Here is a 17346-nt window from a genome sequence, read left to right on the forward strand (position 1 = left end):
ACTCCGATTGTTCGAATATTACAATTTAATAATTGTTTAATCACTACGTCATCTTCAATAAACCCGTCTCCGGTGTGATGACTCCGATTGTTCGAATATTACAATTTAATAATTGTTTAATCACTACGTCATCTTCAATAAACCCGTCTCCGGCGTGATGACTCCGATTGTTCGAACATTACAATTTAATAATTGTTTAATCAATACGTCATCTTCAATAAACCCGTCTCCGGCGTGATGACTCTGATTGTTCGAACATTACAATTTAATAATTGTTTAATCACTACGTCATCTTCAATAAACCCGTCTCCGGCGTGATGACTCTGATTGTTCGAATATTACAATTTAATAATTGTTTAATCAATACGTCATTTTCAATAAACCCGTCTCCGGCGTGATGACTCCGATTGTTCGAATATTACAATTTAATAATTGTTTAATCACTACGTCATCTTCAATAAACCCGTCTCCGGCGTGATGACTCTGATTGTTCGAATATTACAATTTAATAATTGTTTAATCAATACGTCATCTTCAATAAACCCGTCTCCGGCGTGATGACTCCGATTGTTCGAATATTACAATTTAATAATTGTTTAATCACTACGTCATCTTCAATAAACCCGTCTCCGGCGTGATGACTCCGATTGTTCGAACATTACAATTTAATAATTGTTTAATCAATACGTCATCTTCAATAAACCCGTCTCCGGTGTGATGACTCCGATTGTTCGAACATTACAATTTAATAATTGTTTAATCACTACGTCATCTTCAATAAACCCGTCTCCGGCGTGATGACTCTGATTGTTCGAATATTACAATTTAATAATTGTTTAATCAATACGTCATCTTCAATAAACCCGTCTCCGGCGTGATGACTCCGATTGTTCGAATATTACAATTTAATAATTGTTTAATCAATACGTCATCTTCAATAAACCCGTCTCCGGCGTGATGACTCTGATTGTTCGAATATTACAATTTAATAATTGTTTAATCAATACGTCATCTTCAATAAACCCGTCTCCGGCGTGATGACTCTGATTGTTCGAACATTACAATTTAATAATTGTTTAATCACTACGTCATCTTCAATAAACCCATCTCCGGCGTGATGACTCTGATTGTTCGAATATTACAATTTAATAATTGTTTAATCAATACGTCATCTTCAATAAACCCGTCTCCGGCGTGATGACTCCGATTGTTCGAATATTACAATTTAATAATTGTTTAATCAATACGTCATCTTCAATAAACCCGTCTCCGGCATGATGACTCCGATTGTTCGAATATTACAATTTAATAATTGTTTAATCAATACGTCATCTTCAATAAACCCGTCTCCGGCGTGATGACTCTGATTGTTCGAATATTACAATTTAATAATTGTTTAATCAATACGTCATTTTCAATAAACCCGTCTCCGGCGTGATGACTCCGATTGTTCGAATATTACAATTTAATAATTGTTTAATCACTACGTCATCTTCAATAAACCCATCTCCGGCGTGATGACTCCGATTGTTCGAATATTACAATTTAATAATTGTTTAATCAATACGTCATCTTCAATAAACCCGTCTCCGGCGTGATGACTCCGATTGTTCGAATATTACAATTTAATAATTGTTTAATCAATACATCATCTTCAATAAACCCGTCTCCGGCGTGATGACTCTGATTGTTTGAATATTACAATTTAATAATTGTTTAATCACTACGTCATCTTCAATAAACCCGTCTCCGGCGTGATGACTCCGATTGTTCGAATATTACAATTTAATAATTGTTTAATCAATACATCATCTTCAATAAACCCGTCTCCGGCGTGATGACTCTGATTGTTTGAATATTACAATTTAATAATTGTTTAATCAATACGTCATCTTCAATAAACCCGTCTCCGGCGTGATGACTCTGATTGTTCGAATATTACAATTTAATAATTGTTTAATCACTACGTCATCTTCAATAAACCCGTCTCCGGCGTGATGACTCTGATTGTTCGAATATTACAATTTAATAATTGTTTAATCACTACGTCATCTTCAATAAACCCGTCTCCGGCGTGATGACTCCGATTGTTCGAATATTACAATTTAATAATTGTTTAATCAATACATCATCTTCAATAAACCCGTCTCCGGCGTGATGACTCTGATTGTTCGAATATTACAATTTAATAATTGTTTAATCAATACGTCATCTTCAATAAACCCGTCTCCGGCGTGATGACTCCGATTGTTCGAATATTACAATTTAATAATTGTTTAATCACTACGTCATCTTCAATAAACCCGTCTCCGGCGTGATGACTCCGATTGTTCGAATATTACAATTTAATAATTGTTTAATCAATACATCATCTTCAATAAACCCGTCTCCGGCGTGATGACTCTGATTGTTCGAATATTACAATTTAATAATTGTTTAATCAATACGTCATCTTCAATAAACCCGTCTCCGGCGTGATGACTCCGATTGTTCGAATATTACAATTTAATAATTGTTTAATCACTACGTCATCTTCAATAAACCCGTCTCCGGCGTGATGACTCTGATTGTTCGAATATTACAATTTAATAATTGTTTAATCAATACATCATCTTCAATAAACCCGTCTCCGGCGTGATGACTCTGATTGTTCGAATATTACAATTTAATAATTGTTTAATCACTACGTCATCTTCAATAAACCCATCTCCGGCGTGATGACTCCGATTGTTCGAATATTACAATTTAATAATTGTTTAATCAATACGTCATCTTCAATAAACCCGTCTCCGGCGTGATGACTCTGATTGTTCGAACATTACAATTTAATAATTGTTTAATCACTACGTCATCTTCAATAAACCCATCTCCGGCGTGATGACTCTGATTGTTCGAATATTACAATTTAATAATTGTTTAATCAATACGTCATCTTCAATAAACCCGTCTCCGGCGTGATGACTCCGATTGTTCGAATATTACAATTTAATAATTGTTTAATCAATACGTCATCTTCAATAAACCCGTCTCCGGCATGATGACTCCGATTGTTCGAATATTACAATTTAATAATTGTTTAATCAATACGTCATCTTCAATAAACCCGTCTCCGGCGTGATGACTCTGATTGTTCGAATATTACAATTTAATAATTGTTTAATCAATACGTCATTTTCAATAAACCCGTCTCCGGCGTGATGACTCCGATTGTTCGAATATTACAATTTAATAATTGTTTAATCACTACGTCATCTTCAATAAACCCATCTCCGGCGTGATGACTCCGATTGTTCGAATATTACAATTTAATAATTGTTTAATCAATACGTCATCTTCAATAAACCCGTCTCCGGCGTGATGACTCCGATTGTTCGAATATTACAATTTAATAATTGTTTAATCAATACATCATCTTCAATAAACCCGTCTCCGGCGTGATGACTCTGATTGTTTGAATATTACAATTTAATAATTGTTTAATCACTACGTCATCTTCAATAAACCCGTCTCCGGCGTGATGACTCCGATTGTTCGAATATTACAATTTAATAATTGTTTAATCAATACATCATCTTCAATAAACCCGTCTCCGGCGTGATGACTCTGATTGTTTGAATATTACAATTTAATAATTGTTTAATCAATACGTCATCTTCAATAAACCCGTCTCCGGCGTGATGACTCTGATTGTTCGAATATTACAATTTAATAATTGTTTAATCACTACGTCATCTTCAATAAACCCGTCTCCGGCGTGATGACTCTGATTGTTCGAATATTACAATTTAATAATTGTTTAATCACTACGTCATCTTCAATAAACCCGTCTCCGGCGTGATGACTCCGATTGTTCGAATATTACAATTTAATAATTGTTTAATCAATACATCATCTTCAATAAACCCGTCTCCGGCGTGATGACTCTGATTGTTCGAATATTACAATTTAATAATTGTTTAATCAATACGTCATCTTCAATAAACCCGTCTCCGGCGTGATGACTCCGATTGTTCGAATATTACAATTTAATAATTGTTTAATCACTACGTCATCTTCAATAAACCCGTCTCCGGCGTGATGACTCCGATTGTTCGAATATTACAATTTAATAATTGTTTAATCAATACATCATCTTCAATAAACCCGTCTCCGGCGTGATGACTCTGATTGTTCGAATATTACAATTTAATAATTGTTTAATCAATACGTCATCTTCAATAAACCCGTCTCCGGCGTGATGACTCCGATTGTTCGAATATTACAATTTAATAATTGTTTAATCACTACGTCATCTTCAATAAACCCGTCTCCGGCGTGATGACTCTGATTGTTCGAATATTACAATTTAATAATTGTTTAATCAATACATCATCTTCAATAAACCCGTCTCCGGCGTGATGACTCTGATTGTTCGAATATTACAATTTAATAATTGTTTAATCACTACGTCATCTTCAATAAACCCATCTCCGGCGTGATGACTCCGATTGTTCGAATATTACAATTTAATAATTGTTTAATCAATACGTCATCTTCAATAAACCCGTCTCCGGCGTGATGACTCCGATTGTTCGAATATTACAATTTAATAATTGTTTAATCAATACATCATCTTCAATAAACCCGTCTCCGGCGTGATGACTCTGATTGTTTGAATATTACAATTTAATAATTGTTTAATCACTACGTCATCTTCAATAAACCCGTCTCCGGCGTGATGACTCCGATTGTTCGAATATTACAATTTAATAATTGTATAATCACTACGTCATCTTCAATAAACCCGTCTCCGGCGTGATGACTCCGATTGTTCGAATATTACAATTTAATAATTGTTTAATCAATACATCATCTTCAATAAACCCGTCTCCGGCGTGATGACTCTGATTGTTTGAATATTACAATTTAATAATTGTTTAATCAATACGTCATCTTCAATAAACCCGTCTCCGGCGTGATGACTCTGATTGTTCGAATATTACAATTTAATAATTGTTTAATCACTACGTCATCTTCAATAAACCCGTCTCCGGCGTGATGACTCTGATTGTTCGAATATTACAATTTAATAATTGTTTAATCACTACGTCATCTTCAATAAACCCGTCTCCGGCGTGATGACTCCGATTGTTCGAATATTACAATTTAATAATTGTTTAATCAATACATCATCTTCAATAAACCCGTCTCCGGCGTGATGACTCTGATTGTTCGAATATTACAATTTAATAATTGTTTAATCAATACGTCATCTTCAATAAACCCGTCTCCGGCGTGATGACTCCGATTGTTCGAATATTACAATTTAATAATTGTTTAATCAATACGTCATCTTCAATAAACCCGTCTCCGGCGTGATGACTCTGATTGTTCGAATATTACAATTTAATAATTGTTTAATCAATACGTCATCTTCAATAAACCCGTCTCCGGCGTGATGACTCTGATTGTTCGAATATTACAATTTAATAATTGTTTAATCAATACATCATCTTCAATAAACCCGTCTCCGGCGTGATGACTCTGATTGTTCGAATATTACAATTTAATAATTGTTTAATCACTACGTCATCTTCAATAAACCCATCTCCGGCGTGATGACTCCGATTGTTCGAATATTACAATTTAATAATTGTTTAATCAATACGTCATCTTCAATAAACCCGTCTCCGGCGTGATGACTCCGATTGTTCGAATATTACAATTTAATAATTGTTTAATCAATACATCATCTTCAATAAACCCGTCTCCGGCGTGATGACTCTGATTGTTTGAATATTACAATTTAATAATTGTTTAATCACTACGTCATCTTCAATAAACCCGTCTCCGGCGTGATGACTCTGATTGTTCGAATATTACAATTTAATAATTGTTTAATCAATACGTCATCTTCAATAAACCCGTCTCCGGCGTGATGACTCCGATTGTTCGAACATTACAATTTAATAATTGTTTAATCAATACGTCATCTTCAATAAACCCGTCTCCGGCGTGATGACTCTGATTGTTCGAATATTACAATTTAATAATTGTTTAATCAATACGTCATCTTCAATAAACCCGTCTCCGGTGTGATGACTCCGATTGTTCGAATATTACAATTTAATAATTTTTTTAATCACTACGTCATCTTCAATAAACCCGTCTCCGACTGAGCCTGGTTTCTCCAAGGTTTATTTTCCTCCATTCTGCTCCTGATGGGGTTTTGGTTTCCTTGCCACTGTCGCCTCTGGTTTGGCGTGCTCAGTTGGGGACACTACATTTTTTAAATAAATATCCAAATAAATCTAATTATTAAACTAAATTACTGATCTAAAGCCCACACTGTCACTGTATGATAATTGAAATGAACTGATGACATCACCGTTTTCTCCAGAACGGCTATACGGCTGAATAAAATTATGTTGCATTATTTTCCTGTTTAACACTTTAAAGCTGCTTTGAAACAATCTGCATTGTAAAAAGCGCTATATAAATAAAGTTGACTTGACTTGACTTAAAGCGTGTTCTGAAAGCTCGTAAAGCTAGATTTAAAATAAGACAACGTATGTTATTATCAGCTATTATGAACATTGACCGTGAGACGGCTGAGACGAACGCGCGCCATCGGACAGAAACACAGAACAAAAAAAAAGCAATTTGAAATAAAATGCTGCGTGAGCTCAACCAATCAGCACGTTCAGCGCCCAAGTCCCACCCCCAAAAGTTCCTGAACTCTGAAAAAGTACTACCTTGTGAGCAGGGCCGTTTGGAGCATAGATATACATAATAAAGGCTAGATGTCTCGTCCGCTGCTGGCCAATGGAGGTCGACGTCTGCACCTGGCGGCCATCTTGTCACAGTCAGCTCGCTCACTCATTGTGTTTTAATGGTGCGTGCACTTTTTAAACAACCATAACTTGCTCAATTTTCTACCGATTTTCAAACTGTTTGGTTTGTAATAAACGTCAGAGATGTAGTTATGACACTGCACACTTATGAATAATTATTCATAATTTGTTCAAGCATCCAGAATTATAGCCACGTTAATAAAGTTTGTAAGAAACCAAACCATTTGTAAATCCGTCCAGATTTCAGCGAGATAAGAGTATTTGTGTTCAGATCACTCGCCTTACATCAGAGCCCGCCAGAAAGCTCGCCTGTGACAAGATGGCCGCCGGTGATGATGTTAGAGACTCCGCCGTAAGACATCTAGCCTTTATTATGGATATCTATGGTTTGGAGGGGGAAATATTTACCCGGAACTTAATTTGGACCCTGCGGTCGAAACACACAGAGTGCCAGCCCAAAGTTCCTCGTTCCTGCGGTGGAAACGCAGCTTATAATAGTGTTAAGGCGAGATTGGGTGATTGTGAGTGATTGACATTTGAAAACAATTTGGGCCGTGTTGATTATTCTTATTCTATTCTACAACTCTCTTCTCTTTCACTCATGTTCGTTTAGCATGCTCCCAATCAACCCCACCATCATCATCATTAGTCATGGGATAGTCAGACTAATTCCCCACGTTTGTCTTCCAGAGCAAACGTTGGACTACAGTAAACTCTCCTGATGGACAGAAACACAGAGCCATGCAGGTGTCCCTCATCTACAGCTCTGTCTCCGGCTGGGACGTGAACGCTAACCCTTAACCCACGCTAACACACATCACACAACTTATTTTGAAACTGAATTGTAATTATTTTAAATTGTGGATATTTTAACAAATACATTTCCATAACATAATCAGGGTTTCTGCAGGTTTAAGACCGGAAATAAACGTGTCTATGTTCTCTAAATGAAAATGAGTTTTATTAGTGACACTTTAAAGATTGAAAATACAGATCTCCATCACTTTTTCATTCAATTGACAAAAGAATAGCTTAAAGTTTGAGATGATAAATCTTGTGAAAGTGATTTTATGATTAAAACAAGAGCAAATATCTGCCAATGTGTTCATAAAAATCAACTTCATTCAAATGTGAGTCATTTTCATCCCCAATGACAGATATTTGTTCTTGTTTTAAGCGTAAACTCACTTCATTTTGTTCAATTTCTCAGAAAACAAGACTTCATTTCTCATATCAGTAAATGTCTCTTGATTTAAGTGTTTAGATATTTGTGCTGGAAAACTCAAATCCTGAGGAAGAACATCATGCCATTACATTCAGAGCCGTATGAAATCTATTAAATGTATTTTTCTGTCTTTAATGGTTAAATGTGACTGACTCTCGTTCATATTTCATATCTGTAATGAAATCTGAGAGATTTCTGTCCTCCATTGACAGTCTAAGCAACTTCAGAAAGTTCATAAAGAGATCCTAAAACTGATCCATACGGATGGAGCGGATTATTCCAGATGTTCTGAAGAGACTCGATGGCTTTATATGATGAAGGAAAGTCTGACGGGTTTGGGACGACAATTGATGATTTTTGGGTGAACTGGCCCTTTAAGTGTTCTGACCTCTTCAGAAATTCCTCATTATACAGTCAATTATGTTTTTATGAATGGATTCTGCATCACGTCAATCCTAGAGCCCTGATATTGAATTTAAGACATGTTTAAGCCCCGCTGAAACCCTGCATAATGTTATCATAAAAGCAAGCTTTTTATTACAAAAATAAAAGGTAGTGCAAAGTGAAAATTTTGAAAGCAAATACAAAAATTGGCTTATATATAATATACCCCCCTCCCAAACCTCCCACCCCACCCATGCCACCCCCCTCCCCTGTAAGCCTGGCCTAAACACCCAAAAGTGTGTGTATTTCATCTTACCATGATGTCTATACGATAAATGCTCATCCTGAGTGAGTGTGTGTCCAATCCACTTCGTCATACGTGTTCCTGTGTGAGTGTGTGCAGACTAGGAGACTGCTCTGGCTTTAACTGTAGTCTGTGTGTCAGTACACTACGTCAGTATGGGGGAAAACGTTGATTAGTCATTTTCACATAATTATTGTGAATGAGTTAGCGTAAATCAAGATCAGAAAGCATAAATATGACATACGGCATCATTAGCGATCACTCAAACTGTGAAACACAACAGCGTACATTAGTAAAATGCATGTTTGACACCTCAGTCATAAAGCTCACGGCAAGAAAACAATAAATCATGCGACATTTCATTAAAAAGCAACTGTAAGGATATCGTTTCTTGAACTTTTAAAGCTGCAACCGGTGAAATTTCACACTGAAATCTCTCAATTACCTCAACAATCCAGGACATTTATAATTATATAATTGAAAAGTTATAATTATTTTTTTGATTTCTTTATGAAATTCACCGTTGTATGTTCATACAGTGTCCTCTAGTTGTAAATATGATCAGAGATGGATGTAAAAAATAAATCTGCATTGTTTATCCTTTTGATCTTTCATTCAAAAAATTTGCAAAATTCATTGACGTAAAACAATTAAAAGTGTGGGAAAATCTCATAATGAAATAAATGTTTTTCTCCAATGCATGTTGGCCATAACTATTGAAGTTTGTATCACACCAGTGTGACTATGAGCATGAGCTTGTCCAGCCATGACTTCCTGTCCCACAGGAGGATAAATATGAGGAAGGCCAAATTCCCTCAATCATCATCACAATGAGTAAAAGCACAGAATATGGAGAAGCACGCAGAGAGTGAAAGAACGCATAGAAGCCGTGTGTAAGTGTCTTTTCTAATTACTCAGTTTGCTGGATTTGCTCAGCGCATTAAACGCTATCAAGTGGATACATTTCGATTCTGTAGATATTTTTGGATTTATAATTTTACTGGTTAAGATAATTGTATTTGAATTATAGTCAGTGCTGGTTTTGCCGTCGGCACTCAAATATTCTTGCGGGATATTCGCAGACTAGTGAGTGATAGTTTCGCTTTGGAGCTGAGCCATTGACAGGCTGTTGCCTTGATTGTCTGGAGAATTACAAAAGCGTCCTCACCTGTTCTGAATGTAGTGATTAGCATCTATTTAATACGCTCTTTAACGCTGGTGCAGAAGCGTCAGCGGGAGTGGTCAGCCTCCTCGTGTGAAGACCGAAGAGTGTAAAGACCATCGACTCCACTCGAGCAAGGACACGACAAGGCACTTGAGTATAGCTTTCCTTCTACTTTGTGTTTTCATCTGTTTATTTCTCTAACCCGTATTCACTATGTGCTTCCAAATTGCTACTATTATCACATACACCCGTAAGTCACGCTCAGTACATTCTAGGCGACGTAATCTGAATAACCTGCAAAGTGTACCTATTTCCTCTGCTACATTAATGTCCATTCCAATTGGTCTGTGGAATTGCCAGTCTGCTGTAAACAAAGCAGACTTTATTCCATCTATTTCCGCTCATTCATGTCTCAGTCTCATGGCTCTAACTGAAACCTGGATCAAACCAGAAGACACTGCCACTCCTGCAGCTCTCTCAAATAATTTCACTTTTTCACACACCCCACGCCCAATTGGGAGGGGTGGAGGTACTGGTTTGCTCATCTCAAATGATTGGAAATTTGAGCCCATTCCTTCTCTATCTGGCAACTGCTCATTTGAATCACACTCAATCACTATCACTCACCCGGCTAAAATCCATGTTGTAGTTATTTATCGCCCTCCAGGTCAACTGGGGAACTTCTTGGATGATTTGGATATTTTACTCTCTCACTTCCCTGAGGATGGCACTCCTCTGGTACTGCTTGGTGACTTCAACATCCTCCTTGATAAACCCCAGGCTGCAGACTTCACCACTCTTCTGACCTCATTTGACCTTAAGCGAGTATCTACTACAGCTACTCATAAATCAGGTAACCATCTGGACCTGATCTACACGCGCTGCTGCTCCACAGACAACACTTTAGTTACTCCACTGCACACCTCAGATCACTTTCTCATCACTCTTAACCTCATACTGACTCCTGACACAACACACACTCCTCCGTAGATCACCTTTCGGCGTAATCTACGCTCGCTCTCTCCCTCTCGTCTATCCACTATGGTTTCATCCTCACTCCCTCCACCTGCTCAGTTCTCAGCACTAGACACTGACAGTGCTACTGACACTCTTTGCTCCACTCCAACATCCTGCTTAGACAACCTCTGTCCCGTTTCATCCAGGCCAGCCCGCACCACTCCCTCCGCCCCCTGGCTGTCCGATGTTCTTCGTGAACATCGCTCTGGACTCCGGGCGGCAGAGAGGAAGTGGCGCAAAACTAAAAACGCTACTGACCTAACCCTGTATCAGTCTCTTCTCGCTTCTTTCTCTACTAATGTCTCCACTGCTAAAACTACATACTACCACAACAAAATCAACAACTGCTCCAACTCTCGTGCACTTTTCAAAACATTCTCTTCGCTCCCTTGTCCCCCCTCCTTCGTCAAACCTTACAGCTGATGACTTTGCATCATTCTTTACAAACAAAACCTCTTCCATCAGCAGCCAATTCTCCACACCACAAACCGACACACACATCTCAACGACCATCACACACACGCTCCCCTCGTTCTCTCTGCTCTCTGAAGCAGATGTCTCCAAACTCATCCTTTCCAATCATCCCAATACATGTCCGCTTGATCCTATCCCCACGCACCTCCTTCAGGCCATTTCTTCTTCTGTTACTCCTGCACTCACTCACATTGTCAACACCTCTCTTCACACCGGGACTTTCCCCACAGCATTTAAGCTGGCTCGGGTAACCCCACTGCTTAAGAAACCCTCTCTAAACCCAGCACTTTTAGAAAACTACAGACCGGTATCCCTTCTACCTTTTGATTGCTAAGACACTTGAGCGAGTTGTGTTTAACCAGCTCTCTACGTTTCTTGAACAGAACAATCTCCTGGACATCAACCAATCCGGTTTCAAAAGCGGCCACTCAACTGAAACTGCCCTGCTCTCAGTTACAGAGGCACTGAGGCAGGCAAGAGCAGCCTCCAAATCCACAGTACTTATCTTACTGGATTTGTCTGCTGCTTTTGACACAGTTAATCACCAGATCCTCCTGGCAACTCTCATGAAGATGGGCATCTCAGGAACCGCTCTCCAGTGGTTCAAGTCTTACCTCTCAGGTAGGTCCTTCAGGGTGTCATGGAGAGGTGAAGTGTCTAAGTCACATCATCTAGCTACTGGAGTTCCCCAGGGCTCAGTGCTTGGACCACTTCTCTTCTCCATCTACATGTCATCATTGGGATCGGTCATTCAGAAACATGGCTTTTCCTATCACTGCTATGCCGACGGCACTCAACTCTACTTCTCATTTCAACCTGATGATCCATCGGTTGGTGTTCGTAATGCTGCCTGCCTAACAGACATTTCAGCCTGGATGAAGGAACATCACCTGCAACTCAACCTTGCAAAGACAGAACTGCTTGTGGTCTCAGCCAACCCAGCACTGCATCACAATCTCTCCATTCAGCTAGGATCATCAACCATAACTCCGTCCAGGACAGCCAGGAATCTTGGAGTTGTGATTGATGATCAGCTAAAATTCACTGACCACATTACTGCAACAACCCGGTCCTGCAGATTTGCATTATTCAACATTAGGTAGATTAGACCCTTCCTATCAGATCATGCCACACAACTACTGGTCCAAGCTCTTGTTCTCTCCAGACTGGACTACTGTAATGCTCTTCTAGCGGGCCTTCCGGCATGCACTGTCAAACCCTTGCAACTGATCCAGAATGCAGCGGCGAGGGTGATCTTTAACGAGCCGAAGAGAGCGCACGCCACGCCTCTCTTCATCAGACTCCACTGGCTACCAATAGCCGCTCGCATTAAATTCAAGGCACTGGTGCTCGCCTTCAAAACATCCACTGGCTCTGCACCAATATACCTAAACTCGCTCGTTCAGACTTACACACCCTCCAGGAACTTGCGTTCTGCCAGTGAGCGACGCCTCGTGGTGCCATCCCAAAGAGGCATGAAATCACTGTCACGGACCTTTTCCTGGACCGTTCCCACCTGGTGGAATGACCTGCCGATCTCAATTCGTGCGGCCAAGTCTGTAGCCATTTTTAAAAAACGTCTAAAGACGCATCTTTTCCAGCAACACCTGACCGATCGAGAATAACACTTATCATTCTATTCATTGTCTGTCTGTCCAATTTATAAAAAAAATAAATAAATAAAAAAAAATTCTGTCCTGTGCTAGACTAACTGAGACTTGTTACAGCACTTGCATATTGCTGATATTGTTGCCCTTCGACTGCTCTAGCTGCTTCTATTGCCCTCATTTGTAAGTCGCTTTGGATAAAAGCGTCTGCTAAATGACTAAATGTAAATGTAAATATAGTTCAGATGTGCAGCTAAAGATTGTTGAGCTTCACACAATAAGAAAAGAGCTCAAGCACTGAAAATCCCCATTTCCACCATCAGGGCAATAATGAAGAAGTTCAATCCACTAAAGATGTTCTGAATCTGGAAGAGGACGTGTGTGTGTGTGCGTGTGTGTGTGTGTGTGTGTGTGTGTGTCGTCCTAAAGCACGAGAGGAGGAGCGTTTGAGTGGACAAAGACTCTCCAAGATCACAGATGGCAGAGATTAGTCGAGTCTTGGGCTCAGAAAGACTAAAAACTGTCTCCAACAGCTCCGCCATCAGCACAAATCCAGAAACAAATACACAGCTGGATCTTTAAAGGATTAGTTCAACTTTTGCTGATAATTTACTCACCCCCCATGTCATCTAAGATGTCCATGTCTTTCTTTCTAAAGTCGAAAAGAAATGAAGATTTTTGATGAAAACATTCCAGGATTTTTCCAGGCTCGTATTTTGACCTCACTTAGCGGAAGTTATGGTGGAGCTCAGAGATGATCACGTTCGTCTGATAAGAGGTAAAATAATAGCATAAATACTGCTGGGTTTCTGACAGAAACTGATGGTTTGGCTAGATCAGACCCTTATTCATCATCTGGTGTCGTTTAAAGCTGCACTGAAACTGTCATTTGGACCTTGAACCGTTTGGGTCCCATTGAAGTCCATTATATGGAGAACAATCCTGGAATGTTTTCATCCAAAACCTTCATTTCTTTTCGACTGCAGAAAGAAAGACATGGACATCTTGGATGACATGGGGGTGAGGAAATGATCAGCAAAAGTTTATTTAAAAGTGAACTAACCCTTTAATGTCAGGGCCGGTGTTTTTGCTCCTGGACTTCTTGTTCAGACACACGGCATCATGGATTCTAGCAAACACCAGCAGATAAAACATCAAAACCTGCTGGAGATCTTATAATGGGCCGTGGTTGGATCTTCCATCAGGACAATGATCCGAAATCAACACAGAAATGTGTCAGTGAGCACAAACTGAAGGCCTGAGCTGAGCCCTATAGAGAATGAGTGATGGAGTGAAGAGAAGAGCTGGGAATCTGAAGGATCTGGAGAGATTCTGTGTGAAGGAATGGGCTCTGATCTCCAAACTCATCCGCCATTACAGAAGAAGACTCAGAGCGTCTGTCCTGGGGCAACACTAGAGAAACACACTTCATAATGAGATTTTCAATTGTTTGACTTCAATGAAAGGTTAGAATCTGGTGACATTTTGAAGTGAAAGATCAAAAGGATAAACAATGCAGATTTATTTTCTGATATTAGTGGAGGGCACTGTATTTGAATGGTACAACAACATTTCCTTAAGCCCAAACTACTCAACACTTGGTGCAAACTAAACCAAATCCAAATATGAGTCTATATATATTTGCCAAGAAAATTAAATTTGTATGCATTTGTGTTTGGTAGGTGGCTCAAAGAAAACAAGACGCTGCTGATGGTGTGATGGTGTTAATAACACATTAATAATGAGTCAGATGGAGAGAGATCAGCGCGCACAGGCCAGACAGACAAACAGAAGATGGGATGTGAGTGAATGGAGGGATGGATGGATGGATGGATGATACAGTGGTTGGTTTGGATGTCACTCTACCGCTTCTGTGTCTTCCCCGTCCCCAGCCCCCGGACTCCCCCTACCATCTCTGTCTGTCGCACCTCAAAGGGCATCTCCTCCTCTCCTCCCTCATCCTCCTCTCCTCCCTCATCCTCTTCACCGATGTGGCAACTCTAAATTCAGCAGAGATGAACAAAGAACATTACAATGACGTGAGAGCCAATACATGAATGGCTGAAATTAACTGAAGCGTAGAAAATGTACACGTAACAGTGAAGTAGAATGCATCACAGATAATTCGGATAAACAATAGTAAACTGATTATTAACAAGGTCTCACCTTAGCCATGATGTCAGCGTATGCCATGTATAAGTAATCTATGTCCAGTTTACTGTGAAACAGCAGAAGCAGGGATGAGGAGATCAAAAACAATCTAGTTTGAAATGCTAATTGACCCTAATATATATATCTATACATACTGTAAACAATTGATAAAGACAGACTGATCGTACATTATCCAGTACTTATAAATAGGGATGCACCAAAATAAAAATTCTTGGCCGAAGCCGAACACCGAACACGGTTTTTCGATTTTTTTCCCATTTATTTTGCCAATTTTTTCACCATTGCATAAATTAAATAGTAAGCATTTGCTTTTTACTATTTTGTCTTGCTTATTTTAAAAATAAATAAATTACAAAACTACAATTTAAAAATATTTATTTAACACTGAACATTTTTTAGCATTCCAGCAGACATTATACGAACAAAGCACAATATAACTTAAAATACAAAAAACGCTGGGTTTTGATGGGCGTGCCGCACTGAAGACTTGGAAGTAAACGCCCACGGCTAGGATTGGATAAGATTTGCATATTTAATGAGCTTCAGCTCCTCTCAGTAGATGTTTTGAAAGCATCTGGAGAAACGCTCACAGGACTCGCAAAATATCTTTATCAAACAAACACAATAATTCATCTCTCATCCACCCGCGATTGACTGGAATGTTATTTTTTTATTACTTGGCCCGCCCGATCAGTGAATATAACCGCACACACACACACACACACACACACACACACGCAACAAATGAATGTTATTTCACTATTTAAGAGAGCCCGTCGGCAGGCCGGTGATAGCTCATCTGATAAACACACAGCTCCGGGACGTTGGGTTTTGCGAGCTGGCGTTACAAGTCCGAGTCTGATCCCGAATGTACCAATAACAGCTTCTCCAGCCTGTGAGCGTGTGCTGAGGTGTGTAATCAATAGATATCAAACGATCTGTAACAATGCAACACTAACACATATAAACACGTTTTACTCACATCAGTGTGTTGCAGCGTTCCTGTCAGATCCAGAAGCACAGCGTTGTGTTTTAATCTCAATATGTCTGCAAATTCAGTCTCGACCGGTGTCTTGTTTACAAACGAATCCGCGGTTAAATGAAGCGAACAAACGCGATGCCTTACACACGTGAGCTGGAACCGCATGTTTATTGCCCGTTTAGCTCCACGAGTCGGTGGGCGGGGCTTGAGGCGGTGCTTCTGCGTTCTATGACGTCATTGGTCGACATATTCTGAGATCTCTCGTTTTCTGGGCCTGGTGTCAATAAAAGCTTTTCTTTGACTAACAAGGACGTTTTCAGCTCTGAAACTTGCAGGATGCTCTTATATCACCATTAACTTTTATATATCAAAGACTCAAGGGAAAGTTGATTTCTCAATTCATCAGCCCTTTAATGCTTCCACACTTCTGACATGTTTGCTGCATTAGAAGTGTGCGCGCCTCTTTCTCTCACGCGTGCTTGTTGCTATATTTGATCGCGTCATCAAAAACGTCATTGTCGGTTACATTTATTCTGTCTTTTCACTTATTCGGCCACTTATTAAGTGCAATTTTTGCTATTTTCGGCCGTCGAACATTCAGTGCATCCCTACTTATAGACCTATTTATTATATATCTTTGAGTTGCTTTTATTTTATAATAGATGATTACATTACATTGACAAAAAAACATGTGAATATCTCGAGCTATAACAGCCACCAGTGCTGGTCATGTGATCATCTGTTTTTTTCACCAGGAGCCAAATGTGTCAATCAATAACCAGGGGTGTGATGGGATCTCACCTCTTCTCAGTGAGGGCGGTGCGACTAAAGTGAAGGATGAGCTGATGAAGAGGGTCCGGCTTCGTCTCCTTTTCCTCTTCCTCCTCTTCTTCCTCCTCCATTGCTTTCTACACCAGTGAGAACAGAAACTACATCATGTGGATTACATCACTAAACATTGCAGTCATTTTTGATGATGTGTGAGCACATACAGACAGGTCATCGATCATTCTGTCCTCGAAGGAATATCCTTCGGTTTGGATCCAGTTCCGCTTGTACCCATCCAGGAACATGTTAGATGCTCTGTGACTGAGAGAGAGACGGTAAACATTTATGCATCTTCAAAGACTCGCTTTCTCATCATTTTACTCTTTTTTAGAAAGAAATGATATCTGTGAGGATT

At 39.2% G+C, this 17346-nt stretch overlaps 1 protein-coding gene across 1 annotated transcript in view; it reads right to left on the reverse strand.

Moving 5' to 3' along the window:
- ryr1a (ryanodine receptor 1a (skeletal)) overlaps nt 1–17346 on the reverse strand; it is a 262797-nt gene that overhangs the window by 55279 nt on the left and 190172 nt on the right. The window contains exons 77-80 of the mRNA XM_079804711.1: nt 17156–17252; nt 16965–17071; nt 15176–15227; nt 14938–15009 (exon numbers count right to left, since the gene is read on the reverse strand). Coding sequence (XP_079660837.1) covers nt 14938–15009; nt 15176–15227; nt 16965–17071; nt 17156–17252 — 328 coding nt within the window. The remainder of the gene's footprint in view (nt 1–14937; nt 15010–15175; nt 15228–16964; nt 17072–17155; nt 17253–17346) is intronic.

Source organism: Gobio gobio (assembly GCF_949357685.1).
Source record: "Gobio gobio genome assembly, chromosome: 22".
In the NCBI taxonomy this organism is placed as follows: Eukaryota; Metazoa; Chordata; class Actinopteri; order Cypriniformes; family Gobionidae; genus Gobio; species Gobio gobio.